The 27,932-nt window shown below is 43.3% G+C and overlaps 1 protein-coding gene and 1 long non-coding RNA gene across 2 annotated transcripts; one reads left to right on the top strand and one right to left on the bottom strand.

The window, feature by feature from the left end:
* Positions 1-280: 280 nt before the first annotated feature.
* UQCRB (ubiquinol-cytochrome c reductase binding protein) lies at positions 281-7,775 on the top strand. The gene is made up of 4 exons (XM_079984772.1): positions 281-367; positions 3,000-3,071; positions 4,363-4,529; positions 7,119-7,775. The coding sequence occupies exons 1-4, from the start codon at positions 349-351 to the stop codon at positions 7,194-7,196; spliced, it is 336 nt and encodes a 111-aa protein (XP_079840898.1). The 5' UTR covers positions 281-348; the 3' UTR covers positions 7,197-7,775.
* Positions 7,100-10,675, bottom strand: LOC307220739. The gene is made up of 2 exons (XR_013841069.1): positions 10,575-10,675; positions 7,100-10,381 (listed from the first exon to the last, which is right to left on the bottom strand). It is a non-coding gene; the product is annotated as an uncharacterized lncRNA (long non-coding RNA).
* Positions 10,676-27,932: the final 17,257 nt, after the last annotated feature.

Below are 27,932 nucleotides of genomic sequence, written 5' to 3'. Positions count from 1 at the left end.
GAGACTGGCGTGGACTGGGGCCTAATAAAGCCTGCCGCCCCCACGGCTGATGTTCTCCAGTTGCGGCGCTTTGTTTCCATGGGGTCCTCTCACGTTTTCTCAAATCGCAAGCGGGGAAACCACATCAGAACGAACCCGGAAGCGCCCGTTCCACGCAACAGAAAATCACATCCCGCGCTTTTTTTCCCCCCTATGGTCCAGCCGCAGCGTAGGGACGCACAGGCGCGCGCAACCCACGTGACAGCACAGGCAGCGCAGGCGGGTTGCGAGCACGTGATCTGAAAGGGGGGGAATGTGGGCTTTTCCCGAAGGCCGGTGCGCGTGCGTGTTTCCTCAGAGGTCGTCAAGATGGCGGCGAGGGCACCGGGTGAGTGAGGAGAGGGGAAGAGTCGGTGGTGAAGGGGCTGCAGCGGGGAGGGAGGGGGGCGGGAAGCTTCCCGGTGAAAGAAAATGGTCGAGGGGGCCCGGCAGCGCTTGTGTGGCAATACCTGGGGCGTGTGCGAGAGGTTATGATTGCCTGGTGGGGACGGAGAGGACACGGGGCGCCTTGCTGTTAACTCTTGGCATGCCAAGCGGTTGTGGCTTTTGTTGTTGTTGTTGTTTAGTCGTTTAGTCGTGTCCGACTCTTCGTGACCCCATGGACCAGAGAACGCCAGGCACTCCTGTCCTCCACTGCCCCCCGCAGCTTGGTCAGACTCATGCTGGTAACCTCGAAAACACTATCCAACCATCTCGTCCTCTGTCACCCCCTTCTCCTTGTGCCCTCCATCTTTCCCAACATCAGGGTCTTCTCCAGGGAGTCTTCTCTTCTCATGAGGTGGCCAAAGTACTGGAGCCTCAGCTTCACGATCTGACCTTCCAGTGAGCACTCAGGGCTGATTTCCTTAAGAATGAGAGGTTTGATCTTCTTGCAGTCCATGGGACTCTCAAGAGTCTCCTCCAGCACCATAATTCAAAAGCATCAATTCTTCGGCGATCAGCCTTCTTTATGGTCCAGCTCTCACTTCCATACATCACTACTGGGAAAACCATAGCTTTAACTATACAGACCTTTGTTGGCAAGGTGATGTCTCTACTTTGTGGCTTTTACCACAGTGTAATCAGGGGTCAGCAAACTTTTTCAGCAGGGGGCCAGCCCACTGGCCCTCAGACCTTGTGGGGGGGTCTGACTATATTTTGAAAAATAATAATGAACGAATTCCTATGCCCCACAAATAACCCAGAGATACATTTTAAATAAAAGCACACATTCTGCTCATGTGAAAACACCAGGAAGGCCCCACAAATAACCCAGAAATGCATTTTAAATAAAAGGACACATTCTACTCATGTAAAAACACGCTGACTCCCAGACCGTCCATGGGCCGGATTTAGAAGGTGATTGGGCCTTAGGTTGCCTACCCATGTTGTAATCCTTTAAGGGCATACTCAGAAGTAAGCCACGTCGCGTTCAACGCAGGCAATAGGGTTGCATATTAAGAGTTTCCGTAGGGAAGGGTGTTACTCTTGTGGGATCCTTATTCACGTGCTGCTTTGAGGCCTGCCTCATCGCCCTCGCCCCCCTTGCTATCCACATAACCAGCAAAAGGTTAGTAGGTGAATCTTCTCACTGCCCAAAAAGCTTGATTTAGTTGTTTATAGTCACGCTTCGTGCTGTGCACCAGTAGCAATTTGTAATTGTCCCATGAGGACCCTCATTCTAAGTAATCAAAGGGTACGCGGGAAGCAAAGAGTAGGTGAATGAAAAGCTCATTTGGGAGTTTCATTTTAGCCACCCTTGTCTCTTGAAACAAACATGTGGCAAACAGCCCTCTAGGACAGCAGCAAGTAGCAAACCTGTCACTCTCCTTTAGCTTGTGAATTGCAACACAATGCATCCTTATGGATGTGTCTCCTCCCCAGCTTGCAGCCAGTGTTAGAAAGCTAGGAGCTAAGTAGCACCATAAACCTAAGTTATGGGTGCCACAATGAAGTGTCTAGGCACACTTTTTAAACTAACAATAATAAAAAGCTGAAAATGAATGAACTGCAGCTAAAATATTATGTTTATTTTTCACATGGTCTAGTGCTTCGCCTGCCCACCCACCCCCTAATATTCTTAAGAGCATCTCTTCTCCAGTCTTCAGAGAGTAGATGGAAGTGGGGAGGCAGAAAAAGGTTCTCCTTTCCTTCCACTCTGCAATTTTAATCTGAAATCTCAGGCACAGTACTGCACCCAGAGCTCAGCAACTGCTTGCACTAATGAAATTCACTGTCGCAGAATGCACCTAGAACAATGGGAGTTTCGAACACTGCTTGCAGTGCACATAGTACAATGTTATTTATGAATCTAGCCATATACTGTCAGCTTTCAAAGGCAGGGGTAGGCAATCTAAGGCCTTCTCAATCCGGCCCGTGGACGGTCTGGGAATCAGCATGTTTTTACATGAGTAGAATGTGTCCTTTTATTTAAAATGCATCTCTGGGTTATTTGTGGGGCATAGGAATTAATTCATATATTTTTTAAAAAATATAGTCTGGCCCACCACATGGTCTGAGGGATGGTGGACCGGCCCATGGCTGAAAAAGGTTGCTGACCCCTGATCAAAGGGGTAGTAATTCTTGAAGGCACTAATCATGTTAAAATGCTTATTGTTTTGAGAAAAGCCATGAAGTGACACTGCTTGCAATTGAGGCCAGGTTTTACTTCATGATTTGTTTATTGTTGCATAGCTGCTAATGCACAGTAGATGGTGGGTGCAGGTTGTGGGGCTCATAACTAAGCAAACGTTCATCTCATCTGCTGTTGCATAGCTGTTTCATGGATATTTTGAGTAGCATTGTGTTTTTACATCCCTTTGACAAGTGCACAGTATCCAGACTGTTGTTCCTACTTTCTGTTTATTACAAATGTTGCACGTTTATAAAAAACAAACTAAAATACTGTAGATTCTTTGTGTCTGAATAAATGCCTCTACCAGTTATACTCTTGAACTAACGGTGGTCATTAATACTTCCAGCTGCAGCCAGCGGTCGTCTCCTTGATAGTATTCGCAAATGGTATTACAGTGCAGCTGGATTCAACAAAATTGGTAGGTCTTGGAAGCCCTTTACTGTTGAAGTTTGGTTTGGAACCTGACTAAGAAGAGTCTGTTTGTTGTGGGGGGAGAATTATCTTGCATTTTGTCCACTTTCTGCTAGTATCTTTCTTTGGATTCTTCTTCTTGGTGTTGTGACTGTGTGTGTTAATTTTTATTATCCACATGGGGTTTTTTGTAGAAAAGAAGTGGGACAGTTTTAAATAAATCTGGTTAGACCAGTGGCCTTTGAGAATACAGAAGTTGGCTGTCCCTGTTTTCAGTCACGAACAATAGTAAAATATATATCAAAATCGAATACAGGTGTGGGTGGTTTAGATTTGTCAGTTGACCAACCAGATGTTGTTGTATGACCATGATAAAAAGTGCCAAATATTCCAGTTTATGTGGGTGGAACTTTAGCTTCTTATTTCCTTATGGTAAAATTTGTTAGCTGTTACAGGAACAAGGCTGCTTGCTTCCAAGCCCTACAATAGCCTGGCCTAAACCTAACTTGGTAGCAAAGTTTGTCCTGCTTGCTACCTACTATAATTGTCAGTATCCCCAAAGAAGAAGAGGAACGCAAGTAAACAGTAGCAAAAGTCATTGCTTAGTACTACCCAAGACCTTAGCATCTTTGGTTATCCCCTCCCTGTGAACTGATTGCCTTCTCTGTAAACTGGATTTTGATCAAATAATAATAATAATAATAATAATAATAATACCCCGCCCATCTGGCTGGGTTTCCCCAGCCACTCTGGGCAACTTACAACACATGATGATGATGATGATGATAAAAAAATATTATTTATACCCGATACAGGGTTGCCTAAAAATCTATGAAAGTTAATTTCATTGTGTTTCAAGTATCAGCTACCAAATTTGTAACTAGCATGAGTAATAAAACTATTGATGACTGGCAAAGCACTTCTGGCAGGTGTTAGGGGGTGGGGGTACTGCTGAAAGTGCAACAAGGGCACATGCTACTGCCAGCAATATTCTTGCCTGCAATAGCCTATGTATGGCTTCAGAATGGTCTGGAGCAGGTCGAGCTATCATTTCTTGGTTAGTGGCCTGACTTGGGTGTATATTTACTGCTTTGGAGTCTGCAGCTTTATCAGTGGGATGTTCTGTGAGTTATGGACATTCATCTAAAATACATGTTTCCAGGCGCTTGGAGCTAATAAGCTGCTAAAAATTAATTTCTAGAGCTAGTGAAGAGAGTTTGTTTTTTTTTAAAAAAAAAAATCTCTACTGATGTTCAGCTATCATTTGTGTTAACATGAGAAACATCTTTCTGCTACAGGACTTATGCGAGATGATACAGTGTATGAAAATGAAGATGTGAAAGAAGCGATAAGGAGACTTCCTGAAGATGTACGTAATGAGAGATTATTTCGCATCAAGAGAGCATTGGACTTGTCCATGAGGCAACAAATCCTTCCGAAAGAACAGTGGATAAAATATGAAGAGGTATGGTTTCATACCCATATAATAAGAGTCAACCCAGTTTTCTAGGGAAGGCTGGTTGTAAGCTAACATAAATATTATGTTCAGCATAAATATTATGTTCTTCCATTAATCGGAGTTTTCTGGAAATCTTTGTATCAAATCTTCCATTGCCCTAAAGACTCAATTAGGATGTAGCTTAGCATATTCAATAAGTATAGTTGGATTTTAATTAACACTTCGGTTTATAAGTAGGTGTGTGTGAGAGAGAGAATTATACATGCACACTTCCTGAGAATAAATACATGAAAAGGGTTAATTATAATTTGAAACTGCTCAATTTTGCTGGTATATCCATTCATTGTAACCAACTATGAAATGATGCATTTTTAAAGAAAGAAATGCATTTTTTACACAGAAAAGGGGTAGTAGTGGGAAATTTTCCATCCCACATCATTGTTTCCTTGTCAGACAACATAAGAAACTAAGTCATGATTTAGTCCCATTGAAATCAAATAAGTTATTTATCATGACTTAAGTCCCATTGATTTCCGTTGTATTAAAGCATGACTGACTTAAGTATGACTTTAAACCACTGAATGGTGTCTGTTCATAACATTGATTATTACTTTGATGAATTGAGTTGAGTATTGGTTAACTCTTGTGATGCTAATCTAAGGCTGTAGATTAGCTTCTGGGTGGATGGAATGTTCATGGCTCAGTTCAGAACTTTGAGGGGAATAGAACTTGCAGAAAACCTACTCTGTGATTCTTCAGCAAAAACATGGCTGGGAGGAGGAGATAAGGGGACACTCACACTTTTCACTCACTTCTTTTTGCCAAAAGACCCAACAGATCTAGATCACAGCCAGAAACTTGCATGTGATCATGATAACTGAATGCATCTTTGAACATAATGTGGTTGGAACAACTTTTCTATAGAAATCAAGTCTTCCCTCCTGATCACGTCTTGCTTTGGGAGGATATATTTGTTTCATTATTAATCTGCTGTTTGTCAGGTTTGGTGCAGTAAAACCTAATTTTATGAAACTTAATAGTGCATAAACCTTCAGGTACTTTATACATGACTTGTAGTATTATCTACCTTGAGTCTTGCAGGAGGGGTTATAATTCTATCTCCATATATTTTTTTAAAAAATGGTTTTCTGTTCTGTCATAGTTGAGCATGATCAAAATATAGAATCCAAGGGCAGTGTTGTGTAAAGAAAGTCAAGCTTTGTCATAATCTGCCCCATAAGAATCTGTAAAACAAAGTAAGATAGTTTTAATATAGATCAGAGTTGTTAAGGGACAAAATCTTTTCACGCCAAGCACTGGGATCACCAGGGGTAAAGGGCAGTGCTTGCCTCAGACAGTTTTTCATCCCATACCAGTGATGCCACCCATTACTTATATAAGAAAAAGTAAACAAACAAACAAACAAACAAAAACGGCATATGGGGCAAAGTCGCAGTGTAACCAAAACCTTTAATGTCACATAGCCTAGCCACCAACAGCTTGACCTGCAGCTTGGGCATGCTATACAGAGGAGAAGACAGTGAAATGGAGATCATTGCTGGCTAACAACTAGTACAATGGTACTTCGGGTTAATAACTTAATTCATTCTGGAGGTCCGTTCTTAACCTGAAACTGTTCTTAACCTGAGGTACCACTTTAGCTAATGGGGCCTCCCACTGCTGCCTCTCCACTGCCGTTTTCTGTTCTCATCCTGAAGCAAAGTTCTTAACTCAAGGTACTATTTCTGGGTTAGCGGAGTCTGTAACCTGAAGCGTCTGTAACCCGGGGTACCACTGTACAATACAGTGTTACCTCAGGTTACAGACGCTTCAGGTTACATACGCTTCAGGTTACAGACTCCCCTAACCCAGAAATAATACCTTGGGTTAAGAACTTTGCTTCAGGATGAGAACAGAAATCACGGAGTGGCGGCGTAGCAGCGGGAGCTAAAGTGGTGCTTCAGGTTAAGAACAGTTTCAGGTTAAGAACGGACCTCCGGAACGAATTAATTACGTAACCAGAGATACCACTGTACTGAGTGAAAGATGTCTAGAGGTGTATCAGTGTTATTTGCAAATCTAGCTGCAGCAAACACAAATCCAGTAACAACTTAAAAACTAACAAGTATTATGGCATAAGCCTTCATGAACTAGTCTTCTAGTCAATGGAAATTTGTGCTATGATAAATTTGTTAAGAGTCAGTAGCACCCTCAAAGCTCTTGATTTTTGGTGGTGAAAAATTTCTTAACAGACGCTTGACTTATTTCAGGGCTTAATTGTAAACAGGTTTAAACGCAAGACTCAAAAGTTAGACTGATTCTGTATGACAGTTTCAGTAACCGATAAGATGTTTCGTAGGGCAGATGCATTACTAATCACACAAATTTAGGGAAATGACTCTACAAGTAATAATTGTAGCAGGAAAGGCCAGTTGGTGAATTATGGATTAAGCATTTTAAATTTAGGTCTGCCTGCTATGTTCCTAAAATGGCGGTGAAGTATCAGATAATCCATGTTACTGTTGATGCTGCTCTTACAAAAAGATCCCGGTATGAAATGTCCAACATCCTTAACTTTCTTTTTTTTTTTTTTAGGACAAACATTATCTTGAGCCATATCTGAAAGAAGTCATCCGTGAAAGACTTGAAAGAGAAGAGTGGGAAAAGAAATAGCTGCTGCTGCAATGCACTTCAGAAAAATGTTTTCTTTTAAGTTTTAAATTATTTTGTTCAGGTAGGGGTCTACTGAGAAAATCTGGGTGTGGAGAAATCTCATGTAAATCTTTCCTCACTTAATATTCATCCACCTAAAATAAACATTACCAAATCTACTTGGAATCCTTTCTCCTAAATTGCAAGGAATTGGTTCAAGTCTTTTCAGCTTCATTGCATACGAACATGGTGATCTGTGATCTTCATTCCAGCTGTTTGAGTAATTCTTTTTGTCATAATACAGATGTTTCCTGCAGCTGGATGGGTAGATAAGCAACAACCTTTGCTGTTTGTTTCTGTTCTTCTGATTCATTTCTTAAAAGGGATGCCCATCTGCAGAATGACTATATAGCCATCATCGCCTCTTGTCTCTGGAGGTGGGAATGCAGACACACTTAAGTATTCAGCAGCAGCAACACTAGATAGGGATTACGTAAACCTTATCGTGTCTACCCAAACAAATGAAACGCTGCATTAATAGATGCTTTTGGAATTTGTGTTTCTTGCCAATCTTTAAATAAAAGCAATTGCCTCATTTAACCTGAATTGGTCATTTGGATTTATTTGTTGAATTACTAAGGCATACCTAGTATACTTTAGCCATGCTGAATTACTAAAGTATACAGTCCTGAGCACACTTCTGGAGTAAAAGTTCCTTTTGTACTCTACATATGGAGGCACGTATACCACCTGCTACAAATGTAGCCAGGGCCAGATTTAGGTTTAATGAGGCCCTAGGTTACTGAAGGTAATGGGGCCCTTTATATGTCCAGCTGTTCTTTGTCAACATTTGCTATGTGGTAATTGCAAGTAGATAAATGGGTACCGCTCCGACGGAAAGGTAAACGGCGTTTCCGTGCACTGCTCTGGTTTGCCAGAAGCGGCTTAGTCATGCTGGCCACATGACCCGGAAGCTGTCTGCGGACAAACACAGGCTCCCTCGGCCTATAGAGTGAGATGAGCACCGCAACCCCAGAATCATCTGCAAATGGACCTAATGGTCAGGGGTACCTCTAACTTTACCTAATTTATATGAGCAAACCAGTGATATTTTAGGGAGCAGACCAGGAGGTGGGGCCCATTACTTACATCATAGGAGCCAACACAAAACACTGTTGCTGTATGTAGGTTTTATTTTATTTGTTTTTTTATCTTATATTTTGGAAATGTACATCCAGTGTTTTTTCCTTTAAATTTTTTTGGGTGGCCCCAAGAGAGTGGGGCTCTAAGCTTATAGCTTGTTTAACTTATATGTAAATCCGGCACTGGATGTAGCCCTTGTGTTGTGGCTTCTTTACCCCGGCCTTTGATACTCTATATGTATATAAAACTTTAGTTGTGATTGTAATGTGTTTTAATGCTGTGTTTTATATTCCTGTAACCTCTCCTAGGACCTTCTGGTGATGGACAGAAAATAAATAATATTCATTTGTTCTCTCATTCATTATACACACACACACACTGCTTTTTTCTGGTGGGACGCAGGGGTATTCATACCCCTAAACATTTTGTGAATTTAAGTTTGGCCTCATTGAGGAGCAGTATTTCAATATGAGAAGGAAAATGAGAGTACCCCTAAACATTTTTTTTAGAAAAAAAGCACTGTACACAAACACGTCCACGTGCAATAGTTCATAAACTATGTTGTATTATATAACTTTTTTTTCTATAAGCTACAGGAAAGCACTTTTATCCTTTGGAGAATCAGATTGCTAGTGTGAAATAAAGAAGTATGAGGTTTGTGATTGCTGAGCTGCAGGTGGCCCCTGGGGCTCATAGATCTGTCAAAGAGCAAGTGAACTGAGTCCTCCTTTCAGATGCTACAGCAAAAGCTGGCAAAGCAGAGGTACAAGCGACTAATGAGGCTCTCCTCCTTGCTTCTTGATTATGCACAAATGTGCTCTGTGGTGCAAGCTGGCTGTTGTCGACATCTCCAGTTCCCCATCTGTTGATTACTTTCATAAACTCTACATGCCTCCGTGTGCTGAATACAAAATTAATCTACCCAGATTCTCTTTTAAAAGGCATACCATTTTCCAAGACTAGAAGTACACATAATCTGGCTATGTTTTGAAACATACTTAAGAATACAGAGTAACTCATCTACATAGCAGTTACAGAGTAACTGTAGCAAAATGTTTCAAGAGTTAGAAGAAACTAATTCTGATTCACCGAATGCTCCAATGTTATGCCTTAGAAACAGGAGCATCTGAATTTGCAATTCCAAGGTAAAGTTTGTCCCCTACCAGCAGCGGGCAGTTCAAGGGCTTCCCCAATTCCATTTCCTTTCTGTAGTGAACTACTTTTCTGTCCTCAGCACAGAAAGAGAAAACTTCTAAATGAAGAGGACAGAATTCTGTTGAATTACAAAATTGCTGTAAAATGGAAGATTTCCCCCCCAGAAAGGCCCCTTAAGGGAAATCTTACTACGTGCAGCACCATATACCCCATTGTCTTAATCTGGTGAGGCATAATGGGAGCAATTGAATAAAACTTGCAGAAGATAATTTGTGGATTTATTTAATTCTTTCTTGAAAGACTGTGGCCAAAACTGAATTCAAAGGTAGCAGCACTTTACTTTGGGTGAGGGAAATTCAGACAAAGTGTATAAAGAGATCTAGAGCAAAGAATGGTTGGGAAGAAAGAGGGGTCTCAACCCTTTCACAGAATGTAAGAAGAGTCTGCTGGGTCAGCTCAACGACTCATCTAGTCCAGCATCTTAGTCTCTCAATGCCTGACCAGATTCCTATGGGAAGTCTGAAACCAGGACCTGAGCTCCCCTCCCTCTGCTTTGCCACCAGTTTTCTCTCTCTTGGCAGGGGTTATTTTAGCACAGGTGTAGCCAGCCTGGTGCCATCCAGATGTTGTTTAAATCAAATTCCCATAATCCCTGACTAGTGGCCATACTGACTTGGGCTGATGGGAATCCCAACAACAACTGGAAGAGAAAAATAGGTGCGGTCAAGAAATGTAAAGGATTAGTTTCCTCCCCCCCCCCACCAAATAAATGTTTTATAATCCTGCATGCACATGTAGTATTCTCTAAAACTCATTGATGGCATAGTTTTTACACCCTGATCTACCATTATCACTTGCAGTTTTAGTCCTATCAAATGCTAGTCCTTTCTACCCTAATAAAACTAAAACTCTTTCCATAGACTGAATGGAAAGACAAAATAAAAAAATTCCTTCCAGTAGCACCTTAAAGACCAACACTTCTTCAGGTATCTGAAGAAGTGTGCATGCACACGAAAGCTCATACCTAGAACTAACTTAGTTGGTCTTTAAGGTGCTACTGGAAGGAATTTTTTTATTTTGTCTTGACTATGGCAGACCAACACGGCTACCTATCTGTGAATGGAAAGAGTTTGCCTTGGTTGTCTGTAATTTGCCTCTCCTTTTTAAGTGTTCCCCAGAACCACTGCTCATACATACCTGCATATCTAATTGAAAAGGTAAAGGACCCCTGGACGGTTAAGTCCAGTCAAAGGTGACTATGGGGTTGCGGTGCTCATCTTGCTTTCAAGCCGAGGGAGCCGGTGTTTGTCCACAGCTTTCTGGGTCATGGGGTCAGCATGACTAAACCACTATTAGAGCAGGGAGGACTGTGACAAGTGCCAGAGTGCGCTGAAATGCCGTTTACCTTCCCACCACAGTGGTACCTATTTATCTACTTGCATTGGTGTGCTTTCAAACTGCTAGGTAGGCAGGAGCTGGGACAGAGCAACAGGAGCTCACTCCATTGTGCAGATTTGAACTGCCAACCTTCTGATTGGCAAGCCCAAGAGGCTCAGTGATTTAGACCACAGCGCCACCCGCATCCCTTGTCTAATTGAAATATTGAACTCTTGACTGAAGGTGATTGATCTTTGATGGTAAAGTAGATTTGACATCAGTAGATCTATGTGTTTGAACCCATATCGGTGCCAACTGCATAAAAACAGGGTCTGTAAAGGTAAGGAATGTTCGCTCCCTTGTCCTCCCACCCAAACTCCTTTTTGACAAAGTGCTAGGAAGTAAATTATGGGAGAAAGAAGACTTGAGTTGGCCCCTCTTTCTCTAAAACTGACTAATGAGAGTAGATCTGAATTCAAGCACCTAAATCTGTGCAGAGCTCAAGTATTGTGTCTTTTCGAGAGAGATTTCATGAGTTTGCAGTACAGAAATGAATAATAAGAAAAATGCCCTAGTAACGATTAATAATAGGGGAGGGGCTGTAGATCAGCAGTAGAATCAGTTATTTGAATATAGAAAGGTCCAGGCTCAATCCGTGGTATTTCCAGTTAGGGCTGTGGAATTCTCTGCCTGAAACCCTGGACAGCCTCTGCCTGTCAATAATTGACACTGTAAAGCAGCTTCCCATGTTTCCAGAAATACCAGTAACTAAAACACATCTGAAACTGCAGCGAAGCTGTTTAGCTGAATACTCAAAATGCAGTCACAGATCTGTATGTTCAGTTAGATTCCCATGTCAGGAAGGTTAGTGTGAGAATTTTGCTGTTGTTTTTTGAGCAGGCACCAAAATGTGCATCAGTTCAGATAAGTAGAAAGACAAAATACTGACTCTGTTGGCTTACTAGCCTTGTGACTAATCCACCATTCTAAGGTTTAGTAAGAACAAGAAATGCCATGTTTTGGAATGGAAACAATAAAATAGCTTAGAAGAATTCTTCACCCTGGCACTAAATGGAGTTGTACCATAGATCAATAAAGCACTTCTTCAATTATTCTTTTTTAAATATATATAATTTCAAGATGACAGCTTCTTAAAGGTTTATAGCCCCCAGGGGAATTTACTACTAAGTCATGTACTGATGTAATGAAACCTAATATATGCTGTGTAAAATGAATTATGAGATACTATTTAGTTTCAGGATTTTATTACTTCAATCATTTGTAGCTGTATTTCCTTTTATATTACTGCTCAATCTTTAAACAGACCAGATGACTGTATAAAGAACACCTAATAAAATCTGGAGATGTTAAAACACAAATGTTAAAAGTTCTAACATGCTTGCTGTATTTTATTTTTTTAAAATGCTAGCTTTCCCATCACAGTGTTGGATATTTGGGAAATATAAGGAAAAAAGCTCTATGTAGATAGAAATCATGGGCTGCTGCCAGTCAGTGTAGACAATATTGGGCTAGATGGAGTAGTGATATAACTCAGTATAATAAGGCAGCATTCTATGTTCCTGAAGTGCTCCTTTGCTGCCGGGCTGACAAGAGGTGGTTTGGGCTTGTGAGAATTGGTTTGCACTGTGCCTGATGGTATTAGCAATAGCAGATACAGAATTTTTAGGGGGAAGGACCAACAGCTCCATGTTACTCTATATGCTCTGCATACAGATTTAGAGGACCTGGAACTGCCAGCCAAATTAGATATCAGGTACTGGGGCTGGGGATAATTCTTTCCTGAAATGGTGGAGAACCAATGTCATTTAAAAAAACTAGGATGGGCAACCTGTGGTCTTCCAGGAGTGGAATTATAATTCCATCCCAAACCATTGGCCCATGGTAGCAGGGGCTACTAGGAACTGGTATTTTTGAGCTGCTCTGGGAGCCTTTTTCTGTTTTTCTGAAAAACAGTGAGGGTAAAAAAATAATAATTAACTATTGGCCAGCTTTATCCTTGCACAGACCTGGGTTTTATTACTTTGCTCACTTGTAGCTGTATTTCCTTGTGTGTTATTTCTCAGTCAATTTTATCTGTTTAACATCAATACAAGCAAAATGATGGTTTTGTGTTTCAAAGGCTGGCCCTTTCCAAACTTTTGCTGCAGTGGAGTAGGTGATTGGGTTTTGGACAATGTCCCAGCCAAACACTACTGAGCTTTCTCATCAGTTAGAATCCAACACGGGGAATAATGACTGCAGGGTGTTGTATTTTTATCACTGGATTTTGCCAATGGACCTGCCTAAAGGAAGCAGTAACTTGAAACACTTTTTCTAGAGCCAAGACCTACAGAGGTAAAGTGGAATTTAATCTGATATTCGCTTTCTTGGAACGTATTCTTTGCTCATGTTGTTTTATAGATACTGGATTAGGTTCCTTTCTCAGAACAGAATTTGGCCCTCTTGATTATCATTACAATGGAAATGGTTTGCCCACCCTGAAAACAAACAGAGCTTGCAGAGATCAGGGCAATGCCGCAAATGCAAGTATTGTTGCTTGGCGCTTGTTCTAGTCATTGTTGGCAAGAGTTAATTTTGCATACTTACAGGGAAGGGAGACTTTGGCATATCACATTAGCATCTTTGTTATGGTTTAATGGCATTTCTCATTACTTGTTGTGCTCCTCTTTATTCATAGTGATTTATGGCTCTTAAATGAATGGTAATTCTAATTATGATTTCATCTTGCTGCATCCTGAAGTCTTGAGATGATGATCTAGCACTATATGAGTGAAATTCTATCAATAATGACTTTGTAATCTGCCAGAGTATGCTGCAGACAAGCACAATGTTGAACAATACCAGCATGTGTATAACCCCAACTGCCCAATACCTATTTTTGCTTTTAAAGTGTGCTTTGCTCCTGGAAAAGGAAAGGGCACAGATCTAATCAGGCCTCTATTGTGGCGATAGGGATGCGGGGAGAAATTTGATTATATTTGCATTTAAAGGCACCTGACCTAATCCACACCTTTCGAAACAATATGTGAACTGAAAAACAACCACCCTTTGACATTTGCACTCCTGATTTTTGCAACACTGTTCTCCAGGCAAGTAGTAATATGTAGAGAATGCATATACTAGGCTAAAGTATGTATTTCAAATGCATATAATTAGTGAAAATAATGCTTTAAAATGCCTTATATAAGGGAAAAACACTTTGCAAAAATGTGTCTATCAGGGAAAATTGCATTGCAATAATGTGCTTGTGGCAAAGATTTTCTTTTTGAATCTTAAATTCAAATCTATTTCAGGATTTCTTTTAGATGTGGAGAATGCTACATGCTTTTTAAAAGTAAAATCCTTGCACTGGATCCCTTCCGTACTACACCAAATACTCTTGAATTAAATTATCCAGGCAGGGGGTTAGCTAATTGCTTGGCCTTTTCCTATCAGTTGAGGAAATGACCCCTCCCACTTATTTTGGCCACTTCCCTACATTTTGTGTGTTTTACTCTTTCCAAATCCTTTGGCTGAAGAAGAGTGGCTCCCCTCCTTCCCCCCCAAAAAAAATTAATAATAATCTGTAGCTCTTTAAATGCTTGGGAAACAAATCAGGGTCTCTCTTTACTGCTTCCTTTTTACTGTGTGGTGATAACGTTTTTACCAGCATACAGCACTGTACCTACAAAACAAACTGTGGGATAAGTATTAAAATCCTGTTTATGGGGCCAAGTATATCCCTTCTGCAAGGGAGCCCCTTCCCCTTTAACTGCACTCAGAGCTTGAGATCCAAAGATGGTTTATTCATCTATGGGGTGGGGAATCAGCCTGTGGCCTTCCAAGTGTCTCTGGACACCCACACCCATGAAACCCAGCCAAGGTGGCCAATGGTCAGGGATGGTGAGAAATGGGAAACATGGCAGGCCTAATCACTTTGGAAGAGGCAGCCACACCTGCAGTTTCCATCTGATTCTGGAGGAATATTTAGAAACTTAAGAGACTTTTCATCAATAATAATAATAATAGCTTTAAAGATTTCCTGCACAGAAACTCCTGGGTGGATATGCCTGAAATTTGGTGGGCTTAATCCATTCTGGAGAAGCGCCTTTGCTCGCAGCTTTCATCCTCTTAAGTGAAAGGGGTCGAAATATAAAAGGTGCATGGAGATTTGCCATTGTAGTCAACAGGCGTGAAACAAGAGCTTTGGGTTTAGCACATCACACTTGGACCCAAATAATGAATCGAACTGAAACAACAACATGCAGATCTGAAACAGATTGGGCTGCTTCCAAACGCAATAGACACAAATGCAAGGCGAGTCTTGTAGCCGTTGCACCCGTAGAGGTTTTTTCCCCCCTGCCGTCCACAGGGTGGTGCTGTGAACCCACCAGTCTCAAATCATATCCTTCCTCTGTACAGAGACCTACTGCGTACTGCATAAAAAGGGAGAAAATAGTACAGATGTGACACACTTTGCACACTGTTGATCAGCTCTGGGAACCAGTAGTCGAACAGACCTGTGCAACAGAGCTCCCCGTCAAATAAATACTAAAAAAAAGACCTGGAAAGTGAAAGTGAATTGCTATGTTTGTGTTAACACGGGACACAACTTCAAGGAGCTTGTGACGCAAAACGAGCACCGAGGTGGGAAAAGCAAAATGCTGCTATTAGCTTTAGCTTGATTGTTGTGTTTCTGCTCAATGCAACTCTCTGCGAGTGTGGCTCTCCGTATTGGACCATAACCACCAATAGTGCAAGTGCTGCTGCTGCTTTCTCCAAGCTACGTGTCTGCTAGGCAATCAGACGTGGGGATGGCAACAAGGGTTAGTGGTTGCAGCAGCATCCTCCGCAACTGGCAACCTCTTACCTTTCCTTGTGTGTCCTCAGTGTCCAAGGTGCAGGTCCCCTGCTAAGCACTTCCATATTGTGTAGTGCTCAAGGCTGGCAGCTGGTGATGGCAGCTGTCAGGAGCAAGCCAGCAATAAATCACATGGAGTTAACTCTTTATTAGAATAAGCCAGGTCTGCTCAGGAGCGCTAGGCCTAATAAGCACAGCAACTCTTCTCGGTAGGTCTTGCCCCTATGAGGCAGTCATGGAGGCTGAAGGACCCTGCCTTCCCACAGCAGCCTAAGTCTCCTTCTCTCCCAGGTCCTTCCCAAGCAAGCTGAGACTTCGCTAGTGCACCTGCTTCATACCTCTACTCAACTTGGAAGACCAGACATCAGCCTGGCTCATCTCTGCCTCTTGCCTCCCTTCTCTCCTGATTTTAGATTTCTCTCTGCCGCAGACTCTCCCTGCTCACTAAAACCTGGCACTTCTTCAGCTTCCGACACCTCCTTCTCTTCCCAATCTTCTCCCTCTGATCGCTCATCGTCAGCCCACCCTGCATTCTGAGCCTTCTTCCCTTGGAGGTTCACCCTCCCACCACTGCTCTGTGTCCAGGAAGGCAATGGCAGTAGCCTTGGTGTTCCTCCACAGGGACCTGCATGCCAGGACCTGATAGTGCTCTGGGGCAAATTTAGGGGGTGCTTGTGAGTGCCACCAGCCCTCATCATGTGAATGGGAATGTTAATTGGCCTTTCTTTGGGGGCCCCTTGCTTCCTGGCATGACCTTTGAAATATACTCGGAGTCCTGTAGTGATATCATGCTCTTTATTGCAGCTTGTAAAACAGTGATTGAATTGCCCCCCAAACCTCAGGCTTTTATATACATTATTTACAATGAGTCCCGTCTGATTGGCTGATTCTGCTTCCCTCTTGGAGCCTGATTGGTCTTTTCCTGCAAGCCAAAGAGTTGTTGCATTCTACGATCCTACCAGCCTAATAGGCTGATTAACTTCCTCCTGGAGCCTGATTGGTCTTTTCCTGTAAGCCCATCAGTTGTTGCATTCTAAGATCCTCCTTGCCTATTGTTCTAGGATCCACGCTTAGTACATAACAACCTTGCTGCTAGGCTCTGGGGCAGCTGCTGTGTGCGAGCAGTTTCTGGATCTCCAACATGCAGCTGCTGCTGCTTTCATGTTGTGGAAAGAAACTTCAGAGAGAGGTCTCATCACAAAGGTCTCATTTGCTTCCCATCTCTGGTGGGTGGTCCTTGTTTGAGAACTGCTGAGAGTGCCTAGCATTTGTTGGTTGTGCCCTTCTAGTGTAAAGTACCTTTTACCAGGTAACCCTGTGCCCCTCTCCCAAGCACACAGTCTTTTTGCACTTTTGAGGCAGCCTGCTGTGCCACCGGATGCAAGATGTGAGGTGAGCTGCCGTGTGACTGGCCAGGGTTCATGCCAGATCTCAAGCATGCTTTCAGAGCAGGGTGGGTGTCATGAGAAGGTGAGCCTTTCTGAGGATTAGGAACCCTCCCCTTCCCATTAACTTCCATTCTGTGGTTGGACTTTCACCATCCTTTTTGCCAGCGTTAAGTTCCTCCACATTGCCAGACCATGAGCCTAAGCTGATGTCAGGCTTTGGGGAATGGGCTTCCTCTCCCCCCCCCCCCCCCATGGTAGTAGATAAGAGATCAAATGAAAGGAACGCCTTACTAGTTAGAATCTTTAATAATCACAGTGAGAGAACAAAGAGCACATCTCCTAGAAATGGCGGTGCTCCCAATTAAAGGACACTCCCCTCTCCGTCCCTATTAGTCTACGTCACTCCTACGTCTAGTAATCTGAGCTTGTACCTGCTGTGCTTTCTGCTCTGACACTTTCTGAGTGCTCCGTGACTTTGGAGAAGGGGGGTGAATGCTATCCAGAGACTGTGAATCTGTTAACTCTCTCTCTTCTAGTGTTTCTTCTGCTAGCTGTTCCCCATCCAGTATTTCCCAGCTTCTGCCTTCTGAACTATGCCCCTCTGCAAACCACTGTTCCAAATCTATACTGTCCTCCTGCTCCTGGGAAGATTCCGGATCAGGATCAGGGGGAGGGGTGGCTCCCACCATTCTTCCTCAGTGCCCTCCTCAGCATGGTCCCTGACATCTGAACAGAGTTAAGATTCACCATAAGTCCTCACTGCCTGCTCCAGCCTGCACCACTCCCCTGGAATGACCCTTATTCAGCATCAAATTTGTTGGGCTCAGCCCAGTTGCAATGGGGGAGTTAAGCCAGCATATCACTGGCTGAGGCAGGCTTGCTGGGATAGCTGGGAACCAGATCCAGTAGATCCTAACTCATCCAGGTGGATCTAGGGTTAGGACTGTGCCTTTAGATGCCTTTACAAGAATCATGAGTTCTAGTGACCTAAGTGACATAATTTTGCCATGCAGTCCACCTGTTTGGAAATGATTAATATGAAGACTCATGAACAACTATAATGCACTTGTGCTACTGGAGCCACAAGTTAGTCTATGGTTTCATCAGCCAGTGTATACTTTGCCTCCCACTGTCTATAGGATGCAATCCACATACATTTAAAAAAATGAATATTTGTCCTATGTGTCCATGTGGTGTGTTCTCTGCATGTAACTCATAATGCTGCTTCTTCACAAAGCCCTGCCACCACACATTGCCTTTAGTGTGGTGGCACCTGCCCTTTGGAATGTGCTCCCAGTGAACATAAAGCAAGCATGTACAGTAGTGCATTGATGTATCAAACTGATCTCCTACTGGTGACACATTTTCTACTTGTTTAATGAATGCAATTTTACTGTCGATTTTATGCTGTTCACTGCCATATGACAATTTTTCCCTTAATGTTGGCAATATAGTGCAGAATTTTTTTAGCAAATAAAAATAAGATAAATCTGTATATTGCAGATATGTTTTCTATAATGTTAATAGCTTGATCTGGAGCCTGCTGTTGTCACAGTGTTTACTTGGAGAAGGCCCCTACCCTATGGTCATGAAAGAAGCATGTACTAAGGAGACAATACTGCAGATCATTTTTTTTATGGCACTGGATTGAATCCTTATAACTCAGCTGTTTTTTAAAAGGGTGGGGGAATGGAAATCCCCAGAATAATACAATGGGAAATTAAATTGGCGACTGTAGAAGAGTTTGAAACTTAATCATCTTATGCATGTTAGAGAGGGCAAAAGAAAATGTCAATGTAATATGAATATAGTTGATAAGTTATTCCACTACTGGAATGGACATGATTCATTGAAGATAAACAACCAGACTGAAACACTGACATATACAAACCAATTTGTTATATCAGAGTTGGGAAGCCTACAGCCCTCCACCAGCCATCATGGCCAATGGCCCAGGATGATGGGAGTTGTAGTCCAGCAACACCTGGAGGACCACAGGTTCGCCAGTACTGCTATATATTGTCTACTCAAAATTAAGACCTGTTGAGTTCAAAGCGGCTTAATATCACATATGTGGACATAAAGTCACACCAGATCCAAATCCCATTCAGCAGTTGGGCTGCTGCTGCTGCTCTGCCTAAGCGTGGCGAAGAAAAATGAAATACTGTAGTGTTCTGTGCCAGGTTGCCAGATCACATGACTGATCTGAATGGGCTTAATCCCGCCCCCACAACATCTACACACTGCCGCTTTTCTGGAACTTACGCTGGCCTCAGCTGTGTCAGCAGAGTCCTTGCTGAGATGGGATGAACAAGTTAAAGGTAAAGGGACCCCTGACCATTAGGTCCAGTTGCAAACGACTCTAGGGTTGTGGAGTTCATCTCGCTTTATTGGCCGAGGGAGCCGGCTTACAGCTTCCGGGTCATGTGGCCAGCATGACTAAGCCGCTTCTGGCGAACCAGAGCAGTGCACGGAAACGCCGTTTACCTTCCCGCCGGAGCAGTACCTATTTATCTACTTGCACTTTGACATGCTTTCAAACTGCTAGGTTGGCAGGAGCAGGAGCAACGGGAGCTCAATCCCGTCGCAGGGATTCGAACCACTGACCTTCTGATCAGCAAGCCCTAGGCTTAGTGGTTTAACCCACAGCTCCACCCAAGTTACACTGCCATTATCTTCAGCTGAGCCAAGATTGGAGATTTGCCACCAGCAGAGCCAACTGACCTGGAGCTCTGCTGCATCCTAAACTGCTCACCCCAGTGACTCTTGCTCCAGAATTGGCCCCTTGGAATCTAATTATGTCTTTATATTGTTAAAAGCAGGGCTTTTTTTCAGCTGGAACTCCGTTCTGGCACCTCTCAAGTAGGCATCATTGCCATTCTAAGAGAGGGAGGGAGGTGTTCGTGGTGAGTTCCAGCACCTCTTTTTCTAGATAAAATAGCACTGGTTAAAAGCATGGATTTTTTTCCATTTTAACAGACCCTTTTGTCATTTTGATAATGACTAACAACTAAAATAAATAAAGAATCAAAGGCACATACGTAGATGAGTCATCTACTTCAGCAGCATGCCAAAAACCAGCGATGGACTGACTGTATATTTTCGCCCCTTTTGCCGCAGATGTACACAACAGCCTTGCCACCGAATGAAGCCGCCAGAACGGCTTGACTTTCTTCCTCTGGGCCCAGACATTGGGGTGATTGTGAGAACAGGCTCCGAAGTTAAGCTCTAAAAGACTTACAACCCCCAAGGAATTGAGAAGCATAGGCTCAGCAACGAATTCAGGAGAAGTGATTACACCATAATTTTAGAGATAATGCCTCATTTTGGGAATCGGCTGCAGGAGTGGGCGGCCTCTGGAGTTAGTTGAACAGCTGGGTAAATTACAAATGATAGTAAAACCAGGGATTGAGTTTACATAGCTGGAGTCTCCAAGCAGAAATACAAATTATGACAAATTAATGAGAAGTGTGACATTCTCTGTACATGTAAATAAACACTGCAGCGGCGAACCTCTCATGTTCCCCAAGTGCTAGTAAATAAAAGTATAAATGAGATCCCATGCAAAGTAAGCACATGCTTATAATTTTCCAGCATTGTTGATCCCCTGTGTGAAATTTCCTATTTTTATTGCTTCGGTGTTTAGGTTTTCGACAAAGCGGATAGCCATCTCTCACCCTGAAACCAATCAATAGGGCTATTTCTTGTATAAAATGACATTTCTATGGCAGATACAGGGAGAAGACACTGGGTTACATCCAATGCTGTGTTCAACTGATGCAACAGGAACCCCCTTTCCTCTCCTCACTCTGCTAAGCCCCCCAAATATTCTCTGGAGGGACCCCAAACCCTCTGAAGCAGGGGTTGCAGGGAAAGGATGTGTCATTGCAAAAACAGAAGTCTCCTATGCAAGTGGAACAGCAGTGCCGGATTAACCCTGTAGAGGCCCCTACGCAGTCAAAATCTCGGGGTGGGGGGCTCGCAAACTATCTCCTAATAAGTTTTTTATTTTACCAGCCAACAATTTTAATAAACCAATTTTGATCCATTGTCACGGCGCCCCTAAGAGGTGTGGGGCCCAAAGGCCGGTGCCTACTCTGCCTATTTGGTAATCCAGCACAGGATACAACCTACTATCCCAAATCTTTGTCTCCATGTACACTCTGCTGGACTCCAGCTCCCATGAGCCCCAGCCACCATGGCCAATGGTCAGGGATCATGGGAGTTGTAGTCCAACAACCTCTGGAGGGCCACAGTTCAACATCCCTGCTGTGTGCCAATTACATTTCACTGAACTCGATGGGCAATACAGGTGCAGAAGAATGGCTAGCTCCAAGTTCTTGTAGGCCCCCAAATGGTCGCTAAAGGGTGTATATTTGACTTCGGCTTAACTGATTTGTGGGCTGATCTAACCATCCTTTTTTAAAATGGCTTTTTAAGAGCTCTTCCTGCTATTTAAAAACACCTGCAGCGGGACAAGAACAAAATCAGTTACTGTATGGTCAAATAAGAAAGTTTTCTTTCCCTCCCCTCTGGGAAATAGGAACCGAAACAATGCAGTCTTGAGATCCAGTTCAGAAGTGGTCCTCACTTGCTGGGTGGAGTTCAAGAACATTGTTAGTTCACATGGTAAATAACTCTGCCAGCTGAAATTCTTGTCACCGTTTCGCTGTCCCTAGAGCTTTACATAACAATCCACTGAGTTAACTGAATGAAATAAATACCGTATGTGAAGGACAAATATTCGAGATTTTCTGCATTGAAATGTGTTCAAGGGAAGGGCAGTGGTAGGTGAGTGATTCTTGGAGAACTGGATATGAAAGAATGTGCCTTTTCCCCCGATTTCAGGTTTTTCAGGGATAAACTGTTGATACTTTACAGGACCATAGTTTAAACTCTGTAAATAAATACATGTGATCAAATTGTGCAAATAGTGCATGGAAACATTTTCTCATTTTCTTCAGGGTCCCAGGGTGGGTTACAATCAATGTAAGATCTAGCAATACAATACAACGTCCAGTGAAATGTAACAACTGAAATATCCATGGGCATAGCCATGATTTGTGTTGTGGGGTGGGCAGGCCACCCATCTGTCACCATTCTCTGTCTGATTCTGTCTAGCAGATTCAAAATGAAATGTCTCAACAACAGTTGTTTTAAATTACTTTCTTTTGACCCCCTAAGTGCTCTGAAAAATCTGTCAAAATCTCTCTACAATTTCTACTTTTAGTTAAGTATTTTTATTTATTTACTGCCCCCCCCCGGTCTATGCTCATGGAAACATCAATTAAATTCCCAGACTAATTTAGGTAAAGGTAAAGGTACCCCTGCCCGTACGGGCCAGTCGTGTCCGACTCTAGGGTTGTGCACCCATCTCACTTAAGAGGCCGGGGGCCAGCGCTCTCCGGAGACACTTCCGGGTCACGTGGTCAGCGTGATGAAGCTGCTCTGGTGAGCCAGCACCAGCGCAACACACGAAAATGCCGTTTACCTTCCCGCTATAAAGCAGTACCTATTTATCTACTTGCACTTAGGGGTGCTTTCGAACGGCTAGGTGGGCAGGAGCTGGGACCGGAAGACGGGAGCTCACCCCGCCGAGGGGATTCGAACCACCGACCATGCGATTGGCAAGCCCTAGGCGCTGAGGTTTTACCCACATGGGCAGACACAAGCTCTGCGCTGCTCAAAAAAGCAGTGCGGAGCTTGCAGGCAGTTCGCCCACTGCCTCCCCCTCAGGAGAGACACGTAGCTCAGGCACACTGCAGGCCCCACAGTGTAGCACCCAGTGCCCCCCGCCTCACCTAGCTATGCCTCTGGATAAGGCAGATTCATGGAGGAGAGGGCTGGCAAAGTCTGTTAGCCATAAAAGCTGCGCTCTGCCTGCAAAGTTGGAGACAGCAATGCTTCTGGTTTCTGGAAATCACTCAAGAGGAGAGTGCTTCTGCAGTGGCATAGGAAGGGGCATGCGGTGGGCGCGGGAATTATTTTTTCAAAAACACATATTTTTGCCATTTTGTCACACACACACCCCTCAGTGATGACACCCAGGGTGACCCACACCCACTGCACCCCCCTCCTACACCACTGCTCACCACCAAGGAAATATAACAAGCAAATAGAAAGAGAACCCACACAAGTGACACTGACACAAAACCGCACACATACACTAAGTAGAATAGAAGCATCTTTTCCCCTCTTTTCATCCCAACCGAATACTGCATGCAATACTAATGTCTTGCAACAAATGTACAGTGGTACCTCTGGTTACAAACTTAATTAGTTCCGGAGGTCCGTTCTTAACTTGAAACCGTTCTTAACCTGAGGTACCACTTTAGCTAATGGGGCCTCCCGCTGCCGCCGCGCCACCACCGCACAATTTCTGTTCTCATCCTGAGGTAAAGTTCTTAACCCAAGGTACTACTTCCAGGTTAGTGGAGTCTGTAACCTGAAGCGTCTGTAACCTGAAGCGTCTGTAACCTGAAGTGTCTGTAACCCGAGGTACCACTGTAATGGATCTGTTGAAAACACAACTTGGGAAAAGAGACAATGCACATGATTTTGTAAACTAAGAAATCTTTAATAACAATTATTAAAAAATAAAATAATGCAGTATTTCATAAGAAAAAACAGGATAGATGTGGATTGTTGCTAACCTTATAGGAACATCACTTCCCAAACCAGTGCTGGGAGTGCACTTGATGCCGAGTAAATGGGAGGATGTCACAGCCCCAAATTCAGAGGAGCTCTGTTCTTTTGTTCTAAGTGACTGTCTTTTTTACTTGCGCTCACTGGTAGATCTGTGAGGTAGGTTAGATGCCAGGCAGAAAAGCTCCTCTTCAACCAACCCAAATTTTCTCCAATTCCACTGTACAAGTCAGATTTTCCTGGGGAACACGGCCAGGCAAAAAAATAAAAAGCACTTGGGACACAGACCTATGCTTAGAGTACCAGGACAAAAGGAAAGTGTGGATGAGCCTTGAGGATCAATGACTGGCCCCAAGGTCACTCAGTGACCTTCATGGCTCAGTGGGAATTTGAACTCTGGTCTCCTAGGTCCCAGTCCAACACTCTAACCAGTACTCGTTGAAAACGTTGGCATTTGGAATTAAAACACTCTGCAAACGTTGAACTTAAATGCTGGATCACTGTTGGAGGAGCACTTTATCCTGGGTATAATCACACTGAGACTCTTGACTTTTGGAAAATAAGAAAGCTATGTTTGCTGCATGAAATACATGCTTGATTGACAGGAAAGATCTCACTTCTCTCTACCTCAGGTGGTGATGCCCTGAGCTATGCTTGCTCTTGCATTTTAGCAGGAGAGAGACAAAAGGATGTCTCTTCTCCCAAGGTGAGAATAAAGAGGAAGTAGGTAGGAAATGAAGGAAGGTCAGCACAGGTTAGGTCAGAAAGGACAGTCAAGGAAACACAGCAGTTCCTCTCTCTGTCTACATCAGCCTCCAGTGCAAGGGGAGTTTCAACCCAACAAAAAACTAATGAGATAATTACTTTACAACACTGTGGGGTGCTCTACAATGAATGATAATGGGCCAGATGGGTGGTATATAAATTATTATTATTATTATTATTATTATTATTATTATTATTGCATAAGCATTCTATATAGAGTTAAGAATCTATGCATGGCAACTGAGGACTCATCCACTCAATCCATTTGAACCATTGTCTGCACTTTCTCAGCCTGGAGAACCAGAAACTTTCTCCTTTTTTTGGAAAGAAAATAAATTGGATTTTCTCTAAATGCTTAGTTCAGTATCCCCTACCAAATCTCAAGCTTTCAAGGTGTCATTGCAGAAATGCACTGTACAGAAACAGCCTGGGACATGATACGAGTGATTTTACTGAAATTACAGGTGGGCTGTTTCTAGAAAGCATCGTTTAGAGCTGACTTTGCTTTTTAAACTTTTGTAAAAGGTAAAGGTAAAGGTACCCCTGCCCGTACGGGCCAGTCTTGACAGACTCTGGGGTTGTGCGCCCATCTCACTTAAGAGGCCAGGGGCCAGCGCTGTCCGGAGACACTTCCGGGTCACGTGGCCAGCGTGACATCGCTGCTCTGGCCAGAGCCAGAGCCAGAGCCGCACACGGAAACGCCGTTTACCTTCCCGCTGGTAAGCGGTCCCTATTTATCTACTTGCACCCGGAGGTGCTTTCAAACTGCTAGGTTGGCAGGCGCTGGGACCGAGCAGCGGGAGCGCACCCCGCCGCAGGGATTCGAACCGCCGACCTTTCGATCGGCAAGCCCTAGGCGCTGAGGCTTTAACCCACAGCGCCACCAAAGTCTTTAGGGATGAGAGTGGATAAAATGTAAACAAACTTTTTTTAAAAAAAACCATTAAGCCCTGTCTTCTTCAGAGGAGACGGTTTCTCTCTGCCTAGTGAAAGGACAGTTGGTCAAGGTTGTGGTTAACACACAAACACACACATGGGTGCTCTTACCAAACTCATTATTTGTTCTTCTAAAAATCTATAAAGCCAACACTGAGGGCAGGTTAGGCAAGCAGGGACCACCAAACTGACAAGTGGTCAAAGGTTGGCCGACTGCACTGGTAGGGAATAGGGAGCAATGAAAATAGATAAGAACTATCTCCCTGCTCATAGCAGAGGAATGGCATTACTTCTGAACAATAGCCCAATTCCAACGTTGTTCCCCAGTGACTAGAACACTGCCGCTTATCCCAGAGGAAGTATAGCCTCTTGTGGTAGCAAGTCCCATATAACTATGCACTGTATGAAGAAGTGCTACATTTTCTTTCTTCTGCAAACACGATTTTCCCCAAAGCTACCAAGAGAATTGAGGGTTCAACGTACGGTACTTAGAACCCAGTTCCCAGAAATAGGAGGAATGGTTGATCCCTGATACAAGCCAATTCTGGCCACTCAAAGTCCACCTAGGGCACCTTTAAAAGCGCCATAGTTAAATAAAATAAAATAAAATAAAATACATGTAAAGGACATCCTTTGCATGCAACCTATATATTTTACTTACTGAAAGCATCAATCTTCATCGCAGAGCAATTTCAGAGCAGGTTGCACTGAAAATCCTTTTTGAACTTTTACGAGTACATAAAAACAACAATTTACTAAAAGAAGCTAAATTACAGCCACATCAAATACTGATTTTGCAGTAATGAGGGCAGACCTGAACACTTGTCCCATGTGCTTGAGATGTGCAGTTATGGAATTCCAGGATATGTGTTGAAAAGCAAACATATATGGAGCATTGCATGTGATGATTTGCTTGAAGTGTTCAGCTGTATCTGTACACACAACAAATGTTTTGCAGGCAGGAAAACATTAATGCCTAGCCAGCAAGCAGGTGATGATTAGAGGCAGGTATCCCAAACTATGGTTTCTGGTGTTTCCCTGGAGCACACATGCAAACTGAAGTCCATGGGATTAAAACCGGAATACAAAAAATTGCAAGCAAAAAAACCCCAAAAGTAATAAAATACAGTTATTTTATTGTATCTTACAAGGAGCAACTTGGGTTGTTCCCTGAATTGGTGACACTAATTTTACAATAACAAGAAGTCAAGGCTTCAGTGTCATTAGCCAAAGTGTGGAATACTGTGCCAACAGAGATTCAGCAGATGCCTTCTGTGCCAACTTTTAAACACCTGCCGAAAACTTTTCTATTCCATCAGGCCTATCTATACAAGAATTAAGAACACATATTTCCAAAATAGTTACACGATTTTTGATTTCAACTTTGTTAAATGATTTTAATTTTATGGTTTTACATACCAGAAACTGCTCTATTTTTTTAATCATAAATCATAAATAAATAAAAATTTAAAATAACAGAGCATTTAGCATAGCACTTTCCAATTGCTCCAGCAGGCAGAAAAATCATTAAGTGATCTGCCAATGCCCTAGGGAATTTTAGAATAGTCTGTTGGGGGAGAGGGGAAACCAGTGGGAAAGAGCATATTCAAAACATGCTCCAGCTCAGACTTTGCCCAATGTCCAGAGGGGGCAGAAATGTATTCTGTAACTTTGGAAACCACTAAGAACAGCTCTCCTTCCATTGGCTCCTCCTTGGTTCCAGTGTGGAAGCAGGGTTTGGGGTATACTTCATAGGTGAGCCTGTCAATTGTAAAAAAAAAACCAACTTCTTTTTTAAACGGACGGCGAAATGCTATTCTTTCAGTCCGAATTTCCACTCAAGCTCTTGTCTCAGCTGTGTAGCTGGTGGAAAAATCAACCAGAAGTTTTCTACTCCTAACCCCCCCCCCCTTTCCAGGAATTCGTTTCAGCCAAAACTCACAAAGGAGAACATACAAAGCAAAAGCTGGCAAAGAAATGACTTGGAGCATGTGCAGAGTGCCAGCTCCTTATTTCACTACAACAAATCTCCCAGCCTAACCTTTTTTATGGCTTAGCAAACGCGCCTAATCCAGACGGTGAAGTGGCCAGATAATCTCCTTTCCGGCCTACTCTGGCACCTAAAATCCGAATTCAACCCCGCCTAGCAGCCGCCCCCCGGGAGGCTGATCACACAGTGCCAGGGGCTTAGGAGAGGCAGGAGGGCAGCTCCCCTCCTTCAATCAAGTAAATCAATAAAAATAGTTAACTAATTGAGGTTCCTCCCCCCGCGCGCAACATAAATCCTGGCTACACCCATTGCACTCTGCACATGCTCGGAAGGCACACCTCGCCCCCGGGGCTGAGTCCTGGCTGGTGGCGCAAAGGAGATTCCGGCTCCTGCAGCGTCCGGCTCCCCCCACAGTCACCCCCCCCAAACCCCTCCCGGGCGGGGGAGGAGGCGTATCCAGCGCGGGGAGGGGCGTGTCGTGTGGCGGGGCGTGTCCG

Source organism: Podarcis cretensis (assembly GCF_951804945.1).
Source record: "Podarcis cretensis genome assembly, chromosome: 7".
Classification (NCBI taxonomy): domain Eukaryota; kingdom Metazoa; phylum Chordata; class Lepidosauria; order Squamata; family Lacertidae; genus Podarcis; species Podarcis cretensis.
This window is presented reverse-complemented; position numbering and strand designations above follow the sequence as displayed.

Excerpts from the sequence above, each read along its gene's own strand:
- UQCRB (XM_079984772.1), top strand. Across the intron at positions 3,072-4,362 it reads AGCTGGATTCAACAAAATTG|GACTTATGCGAGATGATACA; the intron begins GTAGGTCTTGGA and ends TTTCTGCTACAG. Across the intron at positions 4,530-7,118 it reads AGTGGATAAAATATGAAGAG|GACAAACATTATCTTGAGCC; the intron begins GTATGGTTTCAT and ends TTTTTTTTTTAG.